The sequence below is a fragment of the Salmo salar genome, chromosome ssa15 (assembly GCF_905237065.1).
Source record: "Salmo salar chromosome ssa15, Ssal_v3.1, whole genome shotgun sequence".
NCBI classification, from domain to species: Eukaryota; Metazoa; Chordata; class Actinopteri; order Salmoniformes; family Salmonidae; genus Salmo; species Salmo salar.
Genome location: NC_059456.1, coordinates 40464217 through 40481941, shown reverse-complemented (window position 1 = coordinate 40481941; position 17725 = coordinate 40464217). Strand labels below are relative to the sequence as shown.

Below are 17725 nucleotides of genomic sequence, written 5' to 3'. Positions count from 1 at the left end.
ACGTTGTCACAGTTTGCATTGTTGCGCGAAATTCTCAGGTTTCCAGATCCATGGAAACCGCGGCGCGGCTAAACACAACAATGCGCTTATTACGCCTCAAGTCATTTGGCTGCTACTTGCTATTGTGATGTTGTAAAGCCTATCAAACATGTCAAAATATAAAGAGGGTGCCCTGTTCGAATTAAACATGCTACGAGAAACGTGGTGTCGAGTAGAGATTGACAGCAAATTTTGGGAAAGAGCAGAGAAGAGACATTTTGACTGTCATTTGCAAAACACCTGCGACTTCAAGTCGCTCCAGGCAGTGACTCCGGGGCAACGGTCTGCTTGGACAGCTGCAGGACATGTCACCAAATACCCGGAGCGAAAACACTTCGAAGAAAGCCGTAAGCATTGCTAACGTCATAGCCAATGACTGCTGAGTGTGTGTGTGTCCATAGATAGTGATGTTAGTGTCTGCTGATGTGAACCTGACCAAATAGAAACAGGATTTCATTACATGTTTTCTTCTGTCCATGTTTTTTTAAAACCTTTATTTAACTAGGCAAGTCAGTTAAAAACAAATTCTTATTTTCAATCACGGCCTAGGAACAGTGGGTTAAGTGCCTTGTTCAGGGGCAGAACGGAAGATTGTTACCTTGTCAACTCGGGGATTCGATCTTGCAACCTTTCGGTTACTAGTCCAATGCGCTAACCACTAGGCTACCCTGCCGCCCCGTCCATGAACTTGAGGTCTTGAAAAATGTTCCTCAAATTGAAACCATGTCGCCCTTAATGGTTAATAATACAAGCTATGGATACATATATTGTATTTATTTTTTATTTTTATTTTATTTCAGACAAGGCCCACCTGGTATAATGAAGCAGAGGAACCCTTCAGCACCAAGGGGAATATTTCTGAAATAAATGGCACTTAAATTATATATAGAAGTGTCCACCACAATGCAAAAACACCTGTTGATTGAGCATTTTATTTCACAATTCCATTTCATTTTCAGAGACACAGCATGAGATAACACAACATTCATTTAATTACAAAATGTGTCACTCAAGTCTCTTAATTTTTGGGAACAATCTGAGGGCATTATCTGTAGTGGCATGAATTACCATTTGAGGTGTGATTCCTTTGACATGAGCAATGTACTCACAGACCAGTGATATGTTCTTGGGTTCATTCCTTACCTGCAGAGGGGAGACATAGAATAAGAACAATTATACAAAACTATCAGGTTGCTGCTTTACATAATGATGCATTCCAAATGATGACCCACATGTTTTTCTGGTCCCAAGGCAGGAGAGTCTGTCTCCAGACAGATGTGTTCTAACGGAATCTGTTTGATCAGCTTGGCTTTCTGTTATAACACAGTAACAACACAGTCATTATGAGGGGACAGCAACCACCAAAAATCATGTCTGGTTTTATCACGCCATATGGCCGTTTCAGAGCTGTTTTGCAGAAATGCATAGTGAGCATTTCTGGCCCAGTAAAAGAAGCCTTACACCAATCTTTAAATCAGTCTTTAAAACTTGAACTTGAGACGAGCTTGTTCAAAGATCAAGGTGTTATAAAAAATAAGGTATTTCTATAGAAAAGATAAGGGATTCCTATAACAATGAGGACATACAGTACTGTTGGTGACTCCACAATACCTACAGAAAATGTACTGAGAGATTACTGAATGACTCCAGGTTAATGAACAACTGTATCGCTCACCTGGTCATTCCTACAGACAGCTGGAGGGAAGGAGAAGAAGTACCCTGCCTGCACTCCTTCCATGGCCACTGATGGTTTCCCTGCAAAGTTGTGCAGCAAAGCACAAGTGATACCTGATAGGATAGCCAAAATAGTTAAGGCCTCCTAAAAATGCAAAATTAGTCACTTCAGCAATGAGGCTGTCCTCTTATGTAATCCTGATTTTAAGACACCCACCCTGTTCTTTCAGAGTAGCTATGGTGACCTTTGCAGCTGATCGGGAATGGATGTTCCTGCGTCAAAGAGGAAATGTACACAACAAGAAACTGTCAGGAGAAATATAGTAGTGACAAATAATAATACTCCTTAATATCCAGTTATAGTGAGACATTCCATGCAAAGCCTGTTCTTGTCCCTGCCAAGGACATGGCTTGTTGCAGTTGCTCGCAGTCTGATTACATGAATGTAATGTGTCTCCTAGCACACACAGTACTATGGACCAAGGCTATCCACGATAAACTCACACTGGCAAATCCAGATCCTTGGATATTTGTAATTGCTTGGTGAAAACAGTCAGCTGTTCCTCTCTCTCCTGAGAAGTGGGGGCATACCAAGGTGTGAAGTCAAGACCAATCTGTAATCAAAAGAAGAAAAAGAGACTGTTTAAAGGATGAGGGGCAATAGAAAAACATTATCATTGCATTGATTCATTCTATTGACTAAATGTATGCCAAACAAAAACCATTGATTTCAATCTTTAACAAGCCATGTAACTCTATGCACAATTACTACTTTGAACAATTTAAACAGTACATAATTAAATTACTGGAAAAAGTGTGCAGATGCAAAGTTTGGTAACAGAATTACGGTAAAATCCCTCAGTTTGATTCTGTTACAAAACATTGTATGTGCACAGTTCTTTCTGTATTTTTTTTTATTAAAAGGTTCAGTGGAAATGATTAAAAGTAGTCATTGTGTGTATGGAGTTTTATGGTTTGTGAAAATTTGAAATCAATGGTTTCGGTTTGGTGAAAAAAAATCTGAGTCTCAGCGTAATTCCATTACCATTGAATTGCCCCTCAGCACAAATCTGAAATGGGCACTGGGCAGCTTAATGTAAACCAGTTGAACAGTGGGCGGTTAGTCAAAGCTTTCCCAGTCCAGGCCAACAGTCAGTCCCAAACAAAAACACATGCTGGGAATGTCCAGCTAGAGCGCCCTGTCCCCACTAGCTTACTCTGTGCTGTTACTGACTGGGAGACATGGTTGACTTTGTCCTAATACCTGCCTCTCTGGGCTCCACCAAATTAACTTTGTGAAAGAATGATTTCTGCCAGACATGCATTCCTTCCAAAGCTCTTGCGAAGGATATAGATCATTAGGGGTATTAGCTGGCAGGGTGAATTGTTAGTGATTTAAGAAATTATTGTTGCAGCGTGCACTTTCAGTTTAGCAAGTCGGAACTCAGGCATAATAAGCCTAATCCTTTTGCTTTACAGAAGTCATATCATCTTACAGTTTTTACACCAGGATATGACACGTGGGTTTACGTAAGATTAAGCATGATGCAGGGCCAGACAGACCTGCTGCATAGGACTATAGATGTGATAACTGGCTTTTCCATAGAATTATATGAGTAGGCCTACAGTACAGTACATACCTCTCCAACTGCAACAATGTCATCTCTGTACTTCTGGAACAAGGGCAAGGCAGGCTCCAAGTCCTGTAATATGAGATGTTTTGAGAAAAGTCAGCATGCTTGTTCCTCTCATCCTGAGACACCATCAACATGATGTTATAGAGTTACATTTTGTTTATAACCATAATATCTAACATAAGGCTGACTGTCTGACATGTGTTTGATGTCTATTAATTGAGTGTGTGTTGATCTGCTAACTGTGTGTGAATGTTTGTACCTGAATCTTCACGCTGTGCTGGTCATGGGACCCACAGCCTTGGACTGGGTGGATTCCAAAACATGGTGCAACTAGATCTGGGTAGCTGAAAGAGCAACAGTAAGAGTAACTCAAAGACAACATTCATAAAACAGTTTCACAGTGTCTCAATGTACTACAAGAACAGATAAATGTCTCTTGGAGAGAAAAAAAAACTCACAGTCAAAAGCTGCTGGAAGCCAATGGAACATTTTGATAGTGAGTTGAACTATTATTTTGTGTTATAATGTATGCATTTGGAGCAGGATATCACAAGGCATAGAATGTGCTATTATAAAACTATGACATTTCTAAATATGGGCTATTATGTTCTGCAAATAACATATGTTGTGTATGATACTGACCTTTTAAACAGCTGGATAACTCTTTCAAACTCACTGAGCTCTTCAGTGACAGAAATAAGTGTTTTGACTCCAGCCTGAAATGGCACAACATCTGATGTAGACTACAATACAACTATTAATAAATACAGTAATCAAGATTTTATTCATATTAACTTTATATTATTAAACATTTTACATATATTATATAATGGCTATAACTAACCTCTCTGGTCCTCTTGATCACATCCTCTAAATCCTGCAGAATAGACACACTTTTGTACTGTCACTTTCGAACATTCACCCTTGAATAATGTATTGGTCATAGCATAGTCAGCTGTCTGCAAGTATTGCTGTGGACTCGATGCGACTATTTTTCACGCTTCCTAGTTGCGAGACTGCCTTCTGGTGGGCAGCACACATAAGTACCCACGCTTGCATAACAGTTGAATACTAACCTAACGCTTCTGTTACATTAGCCTACATACCACAGAACTTTTGCTACATACCCACTCATTTGTGTACACATACCTCGGCAAATTCATAGGCTGTGATGTGGCAATGGCAATCAACAAAGCCACCATCCATTGTAGCCATAGACCAAAAAAATAGGGGTGAAGTTCAAAGTGAATTATGTGAGGTGGAACGGTTTTTTACACCGTTTTGTTTCCCTACGCGCTTTTATTCCAAGAAACACACAATTTCCGGTTCCGGTCATTGCAGAATCATTTCAAACATTTGGCGCAAAAGATGGAGATCTGCTTGAATAAAGAGGAAGAATATAGGGTGAAATTTACGTCGAAAAAAAATGTGGTCGAACAAATTAAGAAATACAAAGAACTACTGAGGAAGGTATTGAATGGCCAACCTCAGCTATCCGAGGAAGCCAAGCAACTGTTACAGGAAGAGTTGCTGGCGGTGAGTCGATCGATTGTTTACGTTTCTGTCTGGCTAACGTTAGATATGTAAGAGATATAACTACTAGCTTGCGGAGACAAATCAAAATACAACTTGTGATGTGATACTTTCGTTAGCTAAGTTACTATAGTTAGATAACTTAAATGTTGAGTCGGCGGTACATGAAGAAACCGCAATATCAGACCGATATCCACAACTAACATTTAAAGTCGCTACATGGTCAATCAGACATCTGCATTGGCCGTGCAGCATTTAAAGCAAATTTATGCTTGATCCGAAAATGTAAGGGGAAAAGGCATTGTATGGCGGTGGTGACGCAATTGCGGAGCATGCAGAGGCCAACTCAAGCTCCCTACCGCATTACCGTGCGCCTCTCAAATTTTGCAACAATGCAGTGGGCTCCATATAGCTCGGCATTGACATAATTGGGGGGCGGGAGGTCCAATATAAACACAAACTCACTTCCTTGACAACAGCTCTGCGCTGCTGCTCCATGAAGCGCAAGAAGTATGAAAAAGCCCTGATGTCTGCAGAGGCTGCATCGCAGTACATGCCTTATGGCAACTTCAGAATGTGGGTTGACAATGCAGAGCCTTTAGGGTGATAAGGCCTCTGCAGAAGTCAGGGCATTCATACTTCTTGCGCTTCATGGAGCAGCAGCGCAGAGCTGTTGTCAAGGAAGTGAGTTTGTGTTTATACTGGACCTCCCGCTCCCACCTACTATCAATCAATCCTGTCAATGCGGAGCTGTATGGAGTCCTCGGCATTGTTCCAACATTTGGGCTGCGCACGGTGATGCAGTACAGAGCTGAATTTGGCCTCTGCGTGCCCCTGGAGGCGCCGCAATTGCATCACACCGTCCATACGGTGCCTCCGACCTCATTTTCAGATCAAACCTAAATTCTCTTTTAGAGAGCGAGGAAGAACACTTGTGCACATGCATACAGTACATACTGTGTGAATCTATTTATATACTAGATGACTGATAGGGGGCGCTGTGTTTAAGCCAAGTGACTTCATCTTGGCACTCCCCCACCATTGTAAAAAAAATAATAATAATAATGGAATCTATAGATATGCGTTTATTCATGTCTACATTCATTTTTGCCACATGTATTATATTACAAACACCTTAATGCATACTTTTAAATGATATTATGTGAGCTAAACATTTTTAAAAATGAAGAAAAATAACTTTTCCTTAACTTTAACTTAAGCAGTAAGGCCCTCGTTGCGTCGTGCCTAAGAACAGCCATTAGCCGTGGCATATTGGCCATATATCACAAACCCCTGAGGAGCCTTATTGCTGTTATAAACTGGTTACCAATGTAATTAGGGCAGTAAAACTAAATGTTTTGTCATACCTGTGGTATAAGGTCTGATATACCATGGCCTTCAGCCAATCAGAATTCAGGGCTCAAACCACCCAGTTTTATATATTTTTTTATTAAATACATGTACTTTTGTCCATGAAACATTTAATTGAAATACTGTAGAATTAAATTAATTCCTATGGAGGACTACTGGGGACTGCCAATATGGCTGACTGGTTACTTCAAAGCCTCTCAATGGCCAATACATAGCATCAGCAACCAGGTTTATATACATCATTGGTGTGAATGACTTGCCTAGTTAAATAAAAAAACATGCATTGCATTATTCTGCAATATCTGCAGTTCATCCTGCTGCTCGTGGCAACGTTATATGGTGGAGTCTCAATTTAACTTGATCTCTTGATTTTTAGAACTTCGAGACTGCTGTTCAAGAAAACGTGTTGATCAATAATCAGACGTGGGAGGAGGCTCCTGATGAAGAGGGTGAGCATATCTCCTAACTGTCTCCTATAAAAATATATCTATTGCCTTTCAGTTGAAAAGGCCTATCTGTGTACTATCAACCACACTGCAATGACTTTGTTATTATCCCCTTTGATCAGTTGTTTTGAAGATGGTGAACATGTTTTGTAGTAAACCAGAATCTGTTAAATGCACCCGTAACTTCATAATTTGGCTGTTTCTGGAAACCATCTATTCTTGCTAGCTGCATGTGACATTAAAGTATTAGAAATGTAGCCTGCTGTAAATGTGAGCACAGATCGTTTTGATTCTTATTAAGCAGCTCAAGGCACAATAGGACATCAATGTAAAGATTATTCAGTGAGGGAGGAGGAACTTGGTGTCATCGGTGAGTTGATATCGGCTAAAGATTGAACTGGACGAGTTTGTTGCTCAGTCTAATGACAATTATTGGTACAGTAGGTAGATGTTTAGTTCCCATATTAACGCTATTAAAAAAAAAGTCATTCAGAAAGACTTTTAAATTGCTTTACAACAGTATAATATCACTTCTTAGAAGATGAATGCAGTGCACTTGACGACCTGCTGGATGAGAACATTGTGGAGACGTCTCGGAAACGACGTAAAGGTCCTAAAGAGATCCTCCCCTATGTCGTACGGTCACTAAAGGCGGAGCGTAAACTCATGGTTGGTTTCACGGTTTATTACGTCTGAATTGATGTTTTATGTCTGATTTGAGTGGTCCCATTGAAAATGGAAGCATTTCTTTTGCATAGCCATGATTGTCACTCTCATACTTAATACTGCAGTTTGACATTTCATACATTTGATAATATAGCATGTACCATGTGTTCACAAAATGAAAGTATACTCTATTTTTAGGGAATGTATGAAGTAGTAGTGAAGCCACAAGAAATGGGAAAGGACCCAGTACAAGGCAAGCATTTAGCCCAATCAGATCTAATCAACTCAAACGCTTACAGAATAGTGTACTGGAAATGTCTGTATGACACTGGAACATGAAATGTTATGTTCCCATGATTTTGATTGATAGTCAGTGAACTTTCTCTGTTCAGAAACCATCATGACCACCTTATTGGATGCTGCACCTCGTATGTTTAAGCAAGCCAGCGCAGTAATGAAGGTAACAGGACAGTCTATGTAGCTTTCTCCTATTATTTCCCACTCACTACACCCTTTTCTATGTAACACAAGTGTATGTTTAATATATGACCACGGTCTTGAGTGACTGATTCTCTGCTGTCCAGTCTCTCCAGGTAGTGCAGCAGAGGGCCGAGGGCCTGGGACAGGTGCTGAAAATGTGTCCCACAGCTGAGTCCATGGAGGTGTTCGGGGAGGTGTTGGGCAGCAGGCCCAAGGGAGAGGAAAAGACAGCTAGTAGGACCAGACCACCCATCAAGAGAGCCATGGAGCAAACAGAGCTCAGAATCAACTATGCTCCTGGTCTAAAGAGGCCAGCCATTTGTAACAGCAATGACAAACATGAGTGAAATACATGCCACATAAATGCTTCCTGATCATGGAACATGTACTCTTATTTGTGATTGGAAGAATGCAATACTGTAGTACTCCCCACAGTGATAAGGCCTATGTTTGCAGCAGTCTGTGATACAATACTGCCCTCACATGATGGATAATGGGAAATCACCCAGTAGTAGTGTACATTGTTTTTATGCTGTATATTTAAATGTCTTTAGAAGGAAAAATATATATTTTTGCTTGGGTATTCTTTTTTTCTTTTGCCGTTTGGCCTTTGTCACAGTTGAGAACGCACAAGTTGTAGGCTTATGTGAATAAAGGCTATTTAAACAAGCTGTAACAGCCAGGTTTAAAGGTCCAATGCAGCTGTTTTTTTAAATCTCAATATCAAATAATTACTGGGTAACAATGAAGTACCTTAGTGTGATTGTTTTCAATTAAAATGTTAGGACTGTCTGGTAGTGGTCTGAGTAATTGGCAGAGAGGTTTGGAACTATCTTATTGTTCTATTAACCAATTTACTGCTCGGTGATGTCATCAGACAGGCCAAAACTCCATTCCACCAAAACAAACAGCTCTCACACTAAAAGGGCATCATTTTCACAGTATTATTCCAACCTCAGTGTGGAAATATACAGTACCTGTCAAAAGTTTGGACACCTACTCATTCTTCATTGTAGAATAATAGTGAAGACACCAAAACTATGAAATAACACATGGAATCATGTAGTAACCACAAAAGTGTTAAACAAGTCAAAATATATTTTATATTTCAGATTCTTCAAAAGTAGCCACCCTTTGCCTTGATGACAGCTTTGTACACTCTTGGCATTCTCTCAACCAGCTTCACCTGGAATGCTTTTCCAACAGTCTTGAAGAGGTTACCACATATGCTGAGCACTTTTTGGCTGCTTTTCCTTCACTCTGTGGTCCAACTCATCTCAAACCATCTCAATTGGGTTGAGGTTGGGTGATTTTGGAGGCCAGGTCATCTTAGCCCTTACACAGCCTTAAGGTGTGTTGGGTCATGGTCCTGTTGAAAAACAAATGATAGTCCCACTAACTGCAAACCAGATGAGATGGTGTATCGCTTCAGAATGCTGTGGTAGCCATGCTGGTTAAGTGTGCCTTGAATTCTAAATAAATCACAGCGTCACCAGCAAAGCACCATCACACCACCTCCTTGCTTCACAGTGGGAACCACACATGCAGAGATCATCCGTTCACCTACTCTGCGTCTCAAAGACACGGCGGTTGGAACCAAAAATCTTGAATTTGGATTCATCAGACCAAAGGACAGATTTCCACCGGTCGAATGTCCATTGCTCGTGTTTCTTGGCCCAAGCAAGTCTCTTCTTATTGGTGTCCTTTAGTAGTGGTTTCTTTGCAGAAATTCAACCATGAAGGCCTGATTTGTGCAGTCTAGTCTCCTCTGAACAGTTGATGTTGAGATGTATTACTTGAACTCTGAGAAGCATTTATTTGGGCTGCAATCTGAGATGCAGTTAACTCTAATGAACTTATCCTCTGCAGCAGAGGTAACTCTGGGTCTTCCTTTCCTGTGGCGGTCCTCATGAGAGCCAATTTCATCATAGAGCTTGGTGGGTTTTGCAACTGCACTTGAAGAAACTTTCAAAGTTATTGAAATGTTCCATATTGACTGACCTTCATGTTTTAAAGTAATGATGGACTGTTGATGGACTATCTGGTCTAAAATGTAAATGAAATGTATGACACAAGAAAATATTATATATAACAAGCCTACATCTATTTGCAACAATTCAGCAAGTAGTATCATACAGGTACAGTAAACTTATAGGATACTTTCCTCTTGTCCCAAATCAGCTTTTTAGAGCGCACTTTATTCCCTTGCTGATGATTGAACACTCGAGGGCATTCTGACGCCTTTTAGCACGTGACTTAAAATAAATATTGAAAAGAAGCGGCAAGTGCAGTTTCAACAAGTGAAACTGTTTGTCTCGCTTACGCCCGGTCTCACTTGTACATACCTTGGATCTTGCTATCTGAAATAAAACTTTCGAGGAGGACTTGTTTTGACGTTTTGTATTTAAGTAATCTATCAATGCATTGTTATCGCATCTGCGATGTCTGACAGCGATATTTCTGGCAGCTTTCTACACAGCAAGAATCAAAACATGTTATTACTTGAAAGATGTGAGGTAAGTGTTAAATAGCGTAAATAGAAACGTTACTTTAATAATATATTAGGCAGTGGTGTAAAGTACTTAAGTAACCATACTTTAAAGTACTACTTAAATCGTTTTTATGGGTATATTTACTTTACTATTTATATTTTTGATAACATTTACTTCACTACATTCCTGAAGAAAAATTATGTACTTTTTATTCCATACATTTTCCCGACACCCAGAAGTACTTGTTACATTTTGAATGCTTAGCAGGACAGGAAAATGTCCCAATTCACACACTTATCAAGAAAACATCCCTGGTCATCCCTACTGCTGCTAATCTGGCCGACTCACTAAACACACGTGCTACATTTGTAAATGATGCCAGTGTTGGAGTGTTCCCCTGGCTGTCCATAAATAACAATACAATCTGGTTTGCTTAATATAAGGAATTTGAAATTATTTATACTTTTACTTAGTAGTATATTTTAGCAATTACATTTACTTTTGATACCTAAGTATATTTAAAACCAAATACTTTTATACTTTTACTCAAGTAGTATTTTACTGGGTGACTTTCACTTTTACTTGAGTCATTTTCTATTAAGGTATCTTTACTTTTACTCAAGTATGACAATTTGGTACTTATTCCACAACTGGTATTAGGCCTATTTGGTTACCACTCATTAATTTTAACTCGTATTTTTTTTGTTGTTGAATATTTTGTATGATAAAATATAATCTACACCAGCAACATTGTGTTGAGTGACCACACAAAGATCAGTCAAAGCTAAAAAGCAACAGCTTGTATGTGATATTCTAATAGTGACAAACATAATACAGACCAACTGTACCTCAGCTGCAGAGCTCTGGTGATGATGGTGATGAAGACAAGAGACTAAAAAGAAGGGAAAAGAACAGGGTGGCAGCGAAGAACAGCCGAAAAAAACAGACACAAAGAGCGGATGAGCTGCATGAGGTGGGTCAGTGCATGCACAACAGACTCCTCATCATCACACAACTCCTATTTTGGCATAGTCTAACATTTTCTGTTATATGATGGTAATGACACAGCTATCAATGTCACACTCATTCTCTTGATCAAGTAGATCAGGGATTGGCAACTTTGAAGGGGGTGGGGGCCACAAAAAATCTGAACTCATCATGAGGGGGCCGCAGTGGCTCGCGGGTCTGTGTACCCACCCACACACCGAATTACAAGCAAATCAATTTAGTGCCCCTCCCCCTTGACAGCAGAGATACATTTTTTTAAGTTTAGAGTTTATTATGTGCAATTCTACACATTTTGATGTAGAGAAAATGTTGCCGTTTTCAACCAAGATTGCTGCAATTCTATACATTTTGTCATGGGGCGGAGAGACGATTTAGCAATTTTAGAACTATACTGAACAAAAATATAAACACAACAATTTCTACCGAGTTACAGTTCACATAAGGAAATCAGTAAATTCATTAGGCCCTAATCTATGGATTTCACATGACTGGGAATACATCTGTTGGTCACAGATAACTTCAAAAAATGGTAGGGGCGTGGATCAGAAAGCCAGTCAGTATCTGGTGTGACCACCATTTGCCTCATGCAATGTAACACATCTTCTTCGCATAGGCTGTTGATTGTGGCCTGTGGAATTTTGTCCCACTCCTATTCAATGGCTGTGTAAAGTTGCTGAATATTGGCGGGAACAGGAACACACTGTTGTACACGTTGATCCAGAGCATTCCAAACATGCTCAATGGGTGACATGTCTGGTGAGTATGCAGGCCATGGAAGAACTTTGGACAGTTTCCAGGAATTGTGTACAGATCCTTGCGACATGGGGCTGTGCATTATCATGCCGAAACATGAGATGATGGCGGCGGATGAATAGCACGACAATGGGCCTCAGGATCTTTTCAAGTTTCAAATGACAATGGATCTTGTCATGGGATCTCTGTGCATTCAAATTGTCATCCCAAATTGCCATAAGCTACATTATCCGTAGTTATGCCTGCCCATAACATAACCCCACCGCCACCATGGGACATTGTTCACAACATCAGCTGTCTGCCATCTGCCTGGTACAGTTGAAACCGGGATTCATCCGTGAAGAGCACGCTTCTCCAACATGCCAGTGGCCATCGAAGGTGAGTATTTTCCCACTGAAGTCAGTTACGAAGTCGAACTGCATTCAGGTCAAGACCCTGGTGAGGATTACGAGCATGCAGATGAGCTTCTGTAAGAAGGTTTCTAACAGTTTGTGCAGAAATTCTTCAGTTGTACAAACCCACAGTTTCATCAGCTGTCCGGATGGCTGGTCTCAGAAGATCCCACAGGTGAAGAAGCCGGAAGTGGAGGTCCTGGGCTGGCGTGGTTACACATGGTCTGCGGTTGTGAGGCCGGTTGGATGTACTGTCAAATTCTCTAAAACGACAATTGAGGCGGCTTATGGTAGAGAAATTAACATTCAGTTCTCTGGCAACAGCTCTGGTGGACAATGCTGCAGTCAGCATGCCAATTCCCACAAAACTTGAGACATCTGTTGCATTGTGTTGTGTGACAAAACTGCACATTTTAGGGTGGACTTTTATTGTCCCCAGCACAAGGTGCACCTATCAGCTTTTTGATATGCCACAGCTGTCAGTTGGATGGATTATCTTGGCAAAGGAGAAATGCTCACTAACAGGGATGTAAAAAAAAAAATGTGTGCACAAAATTTTTGATAAATTCGCTTTTTCTGCGTATGCAAAAAATCTGGGATCTTATATTTCAGCTCATGAAACATGGGGCCATCATTTTACATGTTACCTTTATATTTTGTTCAGTGTAATTTCATGCAATTCTACTCATTTTGCCATGGAGTGGAGAGGAAAATTAGCTGTTTTAAAGCAAATTTCCTGCAATTCTACATATTTTGCCATATGTAAGAAATGGGGGGGTGGGGGGTGAAATTGATCCGAGCACCTTCATGTGGCAGTTGCCCATCCCTGAAGTAGGTTAATATTTTACTCTACTCTGAAAGTAAGACTATAAAGTATCTGAGCCCAGTTTGTCCTATACAGGCATATGAGTGTCTGGAGCAGAAGAACAGACAGCTGAAGAAGGATGTGCAGTTTCTGTCTGAGGAGCAGAGGCGTCTAATGGAGGCCCTCAAGGCCCATGAGCCTCTCTGTCCCATCATGCACTGTGTTGCCAACCTGGGGTCAGGGACGTTGGGACCCAGGGATGTAGGGGTCCCCTCCTGTCTGCCCAGATAGCCAACATACCATGCACGGACCACAGAGACAAACCAACTTGGGAGACTTGTGAACAGAGTTAACAGGTCAGATTATATGCCCTCATCTGTCCTTTTTATTCTCGGCGTCAATTGTTTTTGTACAGTTTGAATTAAGTTGTAATTTAATAATTATAGGCTTAGGTAATGAGCTTTGTTTCAGATGTTCAAATTGCTTTTCCTGTTTAAATGTTTCGTATAATACATTGAACATAAATTGCATATCCCTTTCCCATGAGACCATTTCCCTTTGCTTCTGATAAATGTGGTTACCACACCTCTTATCACGTGTGTTTTGGTTAACCAAACTGGTTTACCAGTACCTGGGCTTGACCATGTGGGAACTTACTTATACTTTACCAGAAAAAAGAAACCATTAAAATGTTTTTGGTTTCTGGTTTCTTAGTCCCTAATCTAAAACATTTAATACACTGGCTATTACCAATGGATTCATGCAATTCAACACTTAATTTATCAAATGAAAGAACCAAATCACTTAATCCAACTATCATATGTACAGTATTATTATTATTGTTTGTTAGCTCATGTTATGACATTGTTATAGAGTGTACCCTCTCTTCCCTATAATGTGGGTAAATACTAACCTCATTACGTCTTCTTCTCATAACTTAAAAAAATGAAATACGTTTGAAGCATGCCATTATCATTCACTAACTCAATAAAAGGGGTAACATTTTGGGAATTCTTGTCACCATCAATGATCTACAACATGTATGGTCTATCTTGATGACATGACTGCAAGCTTCTCTAAAATGTTATTATGAATGGATGGATACATTCTCACAGTAGTAATTGGCAAGGCTTCTTCTACTAAATGCAGGCTGACCACTGAGAAATGTGAAAGACTCTTCAGCCACACAGACAGTTTATTTCATACCAAAGGATTTATAGACTTCTGCATACTGCATTTGAGGGGGATTGTGGTGATTATAATAAAGCCTTTTCTGTGGATCGCTTCTTCATACTGGTATGCACTTCTTCTTAGTTATTTTCTCTTCGAAACTTTCTCTTCTCACTTTCAAATGAGCACAGACTACTTGGACTTCCACCACACAAGACAGAGGATACTACTTTCAGTTCAGTCCAGGAGATTTTAGGGCATAATGAGGTATATCATTATTATATTAGTATACACATTCATATTTTATTTTTCTTTAAAAAAATAATGTTTTCCCCACACCAGATACAAACATACACATACGAACAACAACTTACTGTACAGACGCCCACAAACAATGACTACATCTCATCTGCCCAGACCCGCATGCTCACACCCCTATCCCTAGTGCCTGCATTATTGCCACGTGGCCTTCAATTGTACCAATTTGTTTTTCTCAGTCGCCCATGCTATTTCAATGATAAATCATGTTAGTGATGGCGGATTGATTGAGTTCCACGTTTTTAGTATACGGTTTTTCAAGATGAGTGATGAGAAGGGAATGGTAAACTGCTTGAATGAGGGATCTTACAATTACCTGTATGTGTGCGGTATAGAGATGAGGTTGTCATTCTAAAATCACGTTAAACACAATTATTGCACAAAGAGTGAGTCCATGCAACTTATTATGTGACTTGTTAAGCACATTTTTCTCATTAACTTATTTAGGCTTGCCATAACAAAGACATTTCAGCTTAGAATTTTTTATGAGTTTGTAAAATGTTGAAAAACATAATTCCACATTGACATTATGGGGTATTGTGTGTAGGCCAGTGACAAAAAAAATCTCTATTTAATAAACGTTTTATTCAGGCTGTAACACAAGAACATTTGGAAAAAGTCAAGGGGTGTGAATACTTTCTGAAGGAACTGTACATTGGTCAGTCCAAAATAGTTTTTTAATTCTGTCATGGAAATAAATGTATTTCCTGTTACCATTTACGGTGTCTATACCTTTAGTTTTCCATGTGGACCAATTTATAGGTGAATTTTGAAAAGCTATCCAAGGATTGTTCCATAGGGTTGTGTTTTTCTTCCATATTGCTATATTATTAACTGAAGTTAATGTTAGCTTTATCCTTTGAAAATAGGCACGTAAAAAGATTCTGGGGATGAGCTTGCTCATCTTCAGTATGTACCCATTGTTCCTCTTTAGTGCATTTAACTATATGTTGCAAATAAAAAAGTATTGGGTAGCAAGTTGATACAATTCCAAGTCTTGAAGGTTAAAACCACCCTCAGACTTAGAAATATGTAAAACATTCCTTTTTTTCTATGAATGTTATTTGCCAATAAAGTCTATCATGACCGACTATACTTTTTTAAAGAATGTCTTCTCTGGGGTAATTGGTATAAACTTTGAGAGCCATGCCAATCTGAAGAGGTTTATAATACCTGTAAAATATATGGGAAGATTGTTTAATTAGATCTGCTTTCATATTGTTGTTTGTTGTCACTTATCAAGCACCCTAAGTATTTAATATTTTTGTGGTCCACTTAAAGGATTGTTGAGATCATGAGTTATTATTTTATTTTTCCCATTACCATTATTTTGTTTTTTCCACATTCATTTTATATCCTGGGATTTTAGAGTATTCTGCTAATATTTTTTATCAAAGGGGGCATTGAGTTTTCAATATTGGTCAGGTTATCAGGAGATCATCTGCAAATAAGTTTAGTTTATATTCATGTTTACCAATACTGATACCTGTTACATTATTGGGTCCTGTCTAATTATTTCTGCTGGAGGTTCAATTGCCAGTGCAAACAGAAGGGGAGAGAAGGGACATCCCTGTCTTGTGCCCCTTTCTAATGCAATTTCATTGAATAATGTCTTATTTGTGTATATGTTTGTTTTAGTACATTTACATGATATTTTCATAAAATGTATTATTTCCACTGGAAAGTTGAAAGCTTCCAAAGTTTTGAGTAGAAAAGGCCATTCAAGATGGTCGAAAGCCTTTTCGGCATCAACAGCCATTATTGATAAATCTACAGTGCATTCGGAAAGTATTCAGACCCCTTGACTTTTTCCACATTTTATTACGTTGCAGCCTTATTCTAAAATTGTGACAAATGTGCACCGCTATGGGACTCCCGATCACGGCCGGTTGTGACACAGCCTGGGATCGAACCCGGTCTTTAGTTACACCTCAAGCACTGCGATCCAGTGTCTAGGCCTTCCCTGTGGCTCAGTTGGTAGAGCATGGTGTTTGCAACGCCAACATGGTGTGTGCAACGCCAGGGTTGTGGGTTCGATTCCCATGGGGGGCCAGTACAAAAAAAAGGGAAAAAAATGCATGAAATGAAATGTATGCATTCACTACTGTAAGTCACTCTGGATAAGAGTGTCTGCTAAATTACTAAAATGTTAAAAAATGTAATGTAAATGTCTTAGACCGATACGTCACTTGTTCTTAAATGGAAGAACTTTGGAACCACCAAGACCCTTCCTAGAACTGACCGCCTGGCCAAACTGAGCAATTGGGGGAGAAGTGCCCTGGCACCATCCCTATGGTAAAGCATGGTGGTGGCAGCATCATACTGTGGGGATGTTTTTCAGCTGCAGGGACTGGGAGACTATTCAGGATCGAGGAAAGATGAATGGAGCAAAGTACAGAGAGATCCTTGGTGAAAACCTGCTCCACAGCACTCAGGACCCTAAACTGGGACAATGAACCTAAGCGAACAGCCAAGACAATGCAGGAGTGGCTTCGGGACAAGTATCTGAATGCCATTGAGTGGCCAAGCCAGAGCCCGGACTTGAACCCGATCAAACATCTCTGTGTAAGGTTCTGTTTTTATTTTATTAGTCAATCTTGTGTTCTGTTTCGTTGTGTTCTTGAACGTAGCCCTGTCTTTCTTTTTTGTTCATTGATTTCACCTGTGTTAGTTACTCACCTGGTTTCATCAGCTCCTTATTTAGTTCAGTTCATTCTGTTTGTGCCTTTGTGAGGTATTGTTCGCTTTGACTCTACTGAGCCTTTTCTTAGCTCGTTTGTGAGAACCAGTTAGCCTTCAGTCCTAGTTTTGATTCATCTGCCTGTTTGCCTTCCTCTGTATGACCATTGCCTGCCCGTGACCACAATTCCTGCCTTCTGTGAAGGTGAAATAAACACCTGCCGTGCTCTGTGCGTGAATCTACACCTTTTTCTACCTGAGT

The 17725-nt window shown here is 39.8% G+C and overlaps 3 protein-coding genes and 1 long non-coding RNA gene across 7 annotated transcripts; 3 read left to right on the top strand and 1 right to left on the bottom strand.

Moving 5' to 3' along the window:
- The first annotated feature begins 76 nt into the window (after positions 1-76).
- LOC106571423 (uncharacterized) lies at positions 77-945 on the top strand. The gene is made up of 2 exons (XR_001320929.2): positions 77-386; positions 840-945. It is a non-coding gene; the product is annotated as an uncharacterized lncRNA (long non-coding RNA).
- tatdn3 (TatD DNase domain containing 3) lies at positions 807-4640 on the bottom strand. 3 transcript variants are annotated; one of them, XM_045695186.1, is made up of 11 exons: positions 4500-4640; positions 4195-4227; positions 3993-4066; positions 3610-3694; positions 3354-3416; positions 2218-2327; positions 1931-1986; positions 1715-1827; positions 1272-1352; positions 1108-1182; positions 807-897 (listed from the first exon to the last, which is right to left on the bottom strand). In XM_045695186.1, exons 1-11 carry the CDS (start codon positions 4563-4565, stop codon positions 877-879), a joined length of 777 nt encoding a protein of 258 aa, XP_045551142.1. In that variant the 5' UTR covers positions 4566-4640; the 3' UTR covers positions 807-876.
- nsl1 (NSL1 component of MIS12 kinetochore complex) lies at positions 4640-8515 on the top strand. 2 transcript variants are annotated; one of them, XM_014144507.2, is made up of 7 exons: positions 4640-4886; positions 6631-6703; positions 7005-7070; positions 7239-7369; positions 7565-7619; positions 7759-7826; positions 7951-8515. In XM_014144507.2, exons 1-7 carry the CDS (start codon positions 4719-4721, stop codon positions 8191-8193), a joined length of 804 nt encoding a protein of 267 aa, XP_013999982.1. In that variant the 5' UTR covers positions 4640-4718; the 3' UTR covers positions 8194-8515. The 2 variants fall into 2 exon arrangements, with proteins under 2 accessions (XP_013999982.1, XP_013999983.1); XM_014144508.2 differs by lacking the exon at positions 7005-7070 and having other exon boundaries at positions 4641-4886.
- Positions 8516-9801: 1286 nt separating this feature from the next.
- batf3 (basic leucine zipper transcription factor, ATF-like 3) lies at positions 9802-14582 on the top strand. Its single transcript, XM_014144701.2, has 3 exons — positions 9802-10362; positions 11192-11311; positions 13393-14582. Exons 1-3 carry the CDS (start codon positions 10288-10290, stop codon positions 13585-13587), a joined length of 390 nt encoding a protein of 129 aa, XP_014000176.1. The 5' UTR covers positions 9802-10287; the 3' UTR covers positions 13588-14582.
- The last annotated feature ends 3143 nt before the right edge of the window (positions 14583-17725 follow it).

Bases quoted from the DNA above. Each gene is read 5' to 3' on its own strand.
- tatdn3 (XM_014144311.2), bottom strand. From the start codon at position 4,565: ATGGCTACAATGGATGGTGGCTTTGTTGATTGCCATTGCCACATCACA. The intron at 4,228-4,499 runs GTATGTGTACAC...TCTATTCTGCAG, and splicing joins CAGCCTATGAATTTGCCGAG to GATTTAGAGGATGTGATCAA. The intron at 3,417-3,609 runs GTACAAACATTC...CTCATATTACAG, and splicing joins AGCACAGCGTGAAGATTCAG to GACTTGGAGCCTGCCTTGCC.
- nsl1 (XM_014144507.2), top strand. From the start codon at position 4,719: ATGGAGATCTGCTTGAATAAAGAGGAAGAATATAGGGTGAAATTTACG. The intron at 4,887-6,630 runs GTGAGTCGATCG...CTTGATTTTTAG, and splicing joins TACAGGAAGAGTTGCTGGCG to AACTTCGAGACTGCTGTTCA. The intron at 7,827-7,950 runs GTAACAGGACAG...TCTGCTGTCCAG, and splicing joins AAGCCAGCGCAGTAATGAAG to TCTCTCCAGGTAGTGCAGCA.
- batf3 (XM_014144701.2), top strand. From the start codon at position 10,288: ATGTCTGACAGCGATATTTCTGGCAGCTTTCTACACAGCAAGAATCAA. The intron at 10,363-11,191 runs GTAAGTGTTAAA...ACTGTACCTCAG, and splicing joins TATTACTTGAAAGATGTGAG to CTGCAGAGCTCTGGTGATGA. The intron at 11,312-13,392 runs GTGGGTCAGTGC...TGTCCTATACAG, and splicing joins GAGCGGATGAGCTGCATGAG to GCATATGAGTGTCTGGAGCA.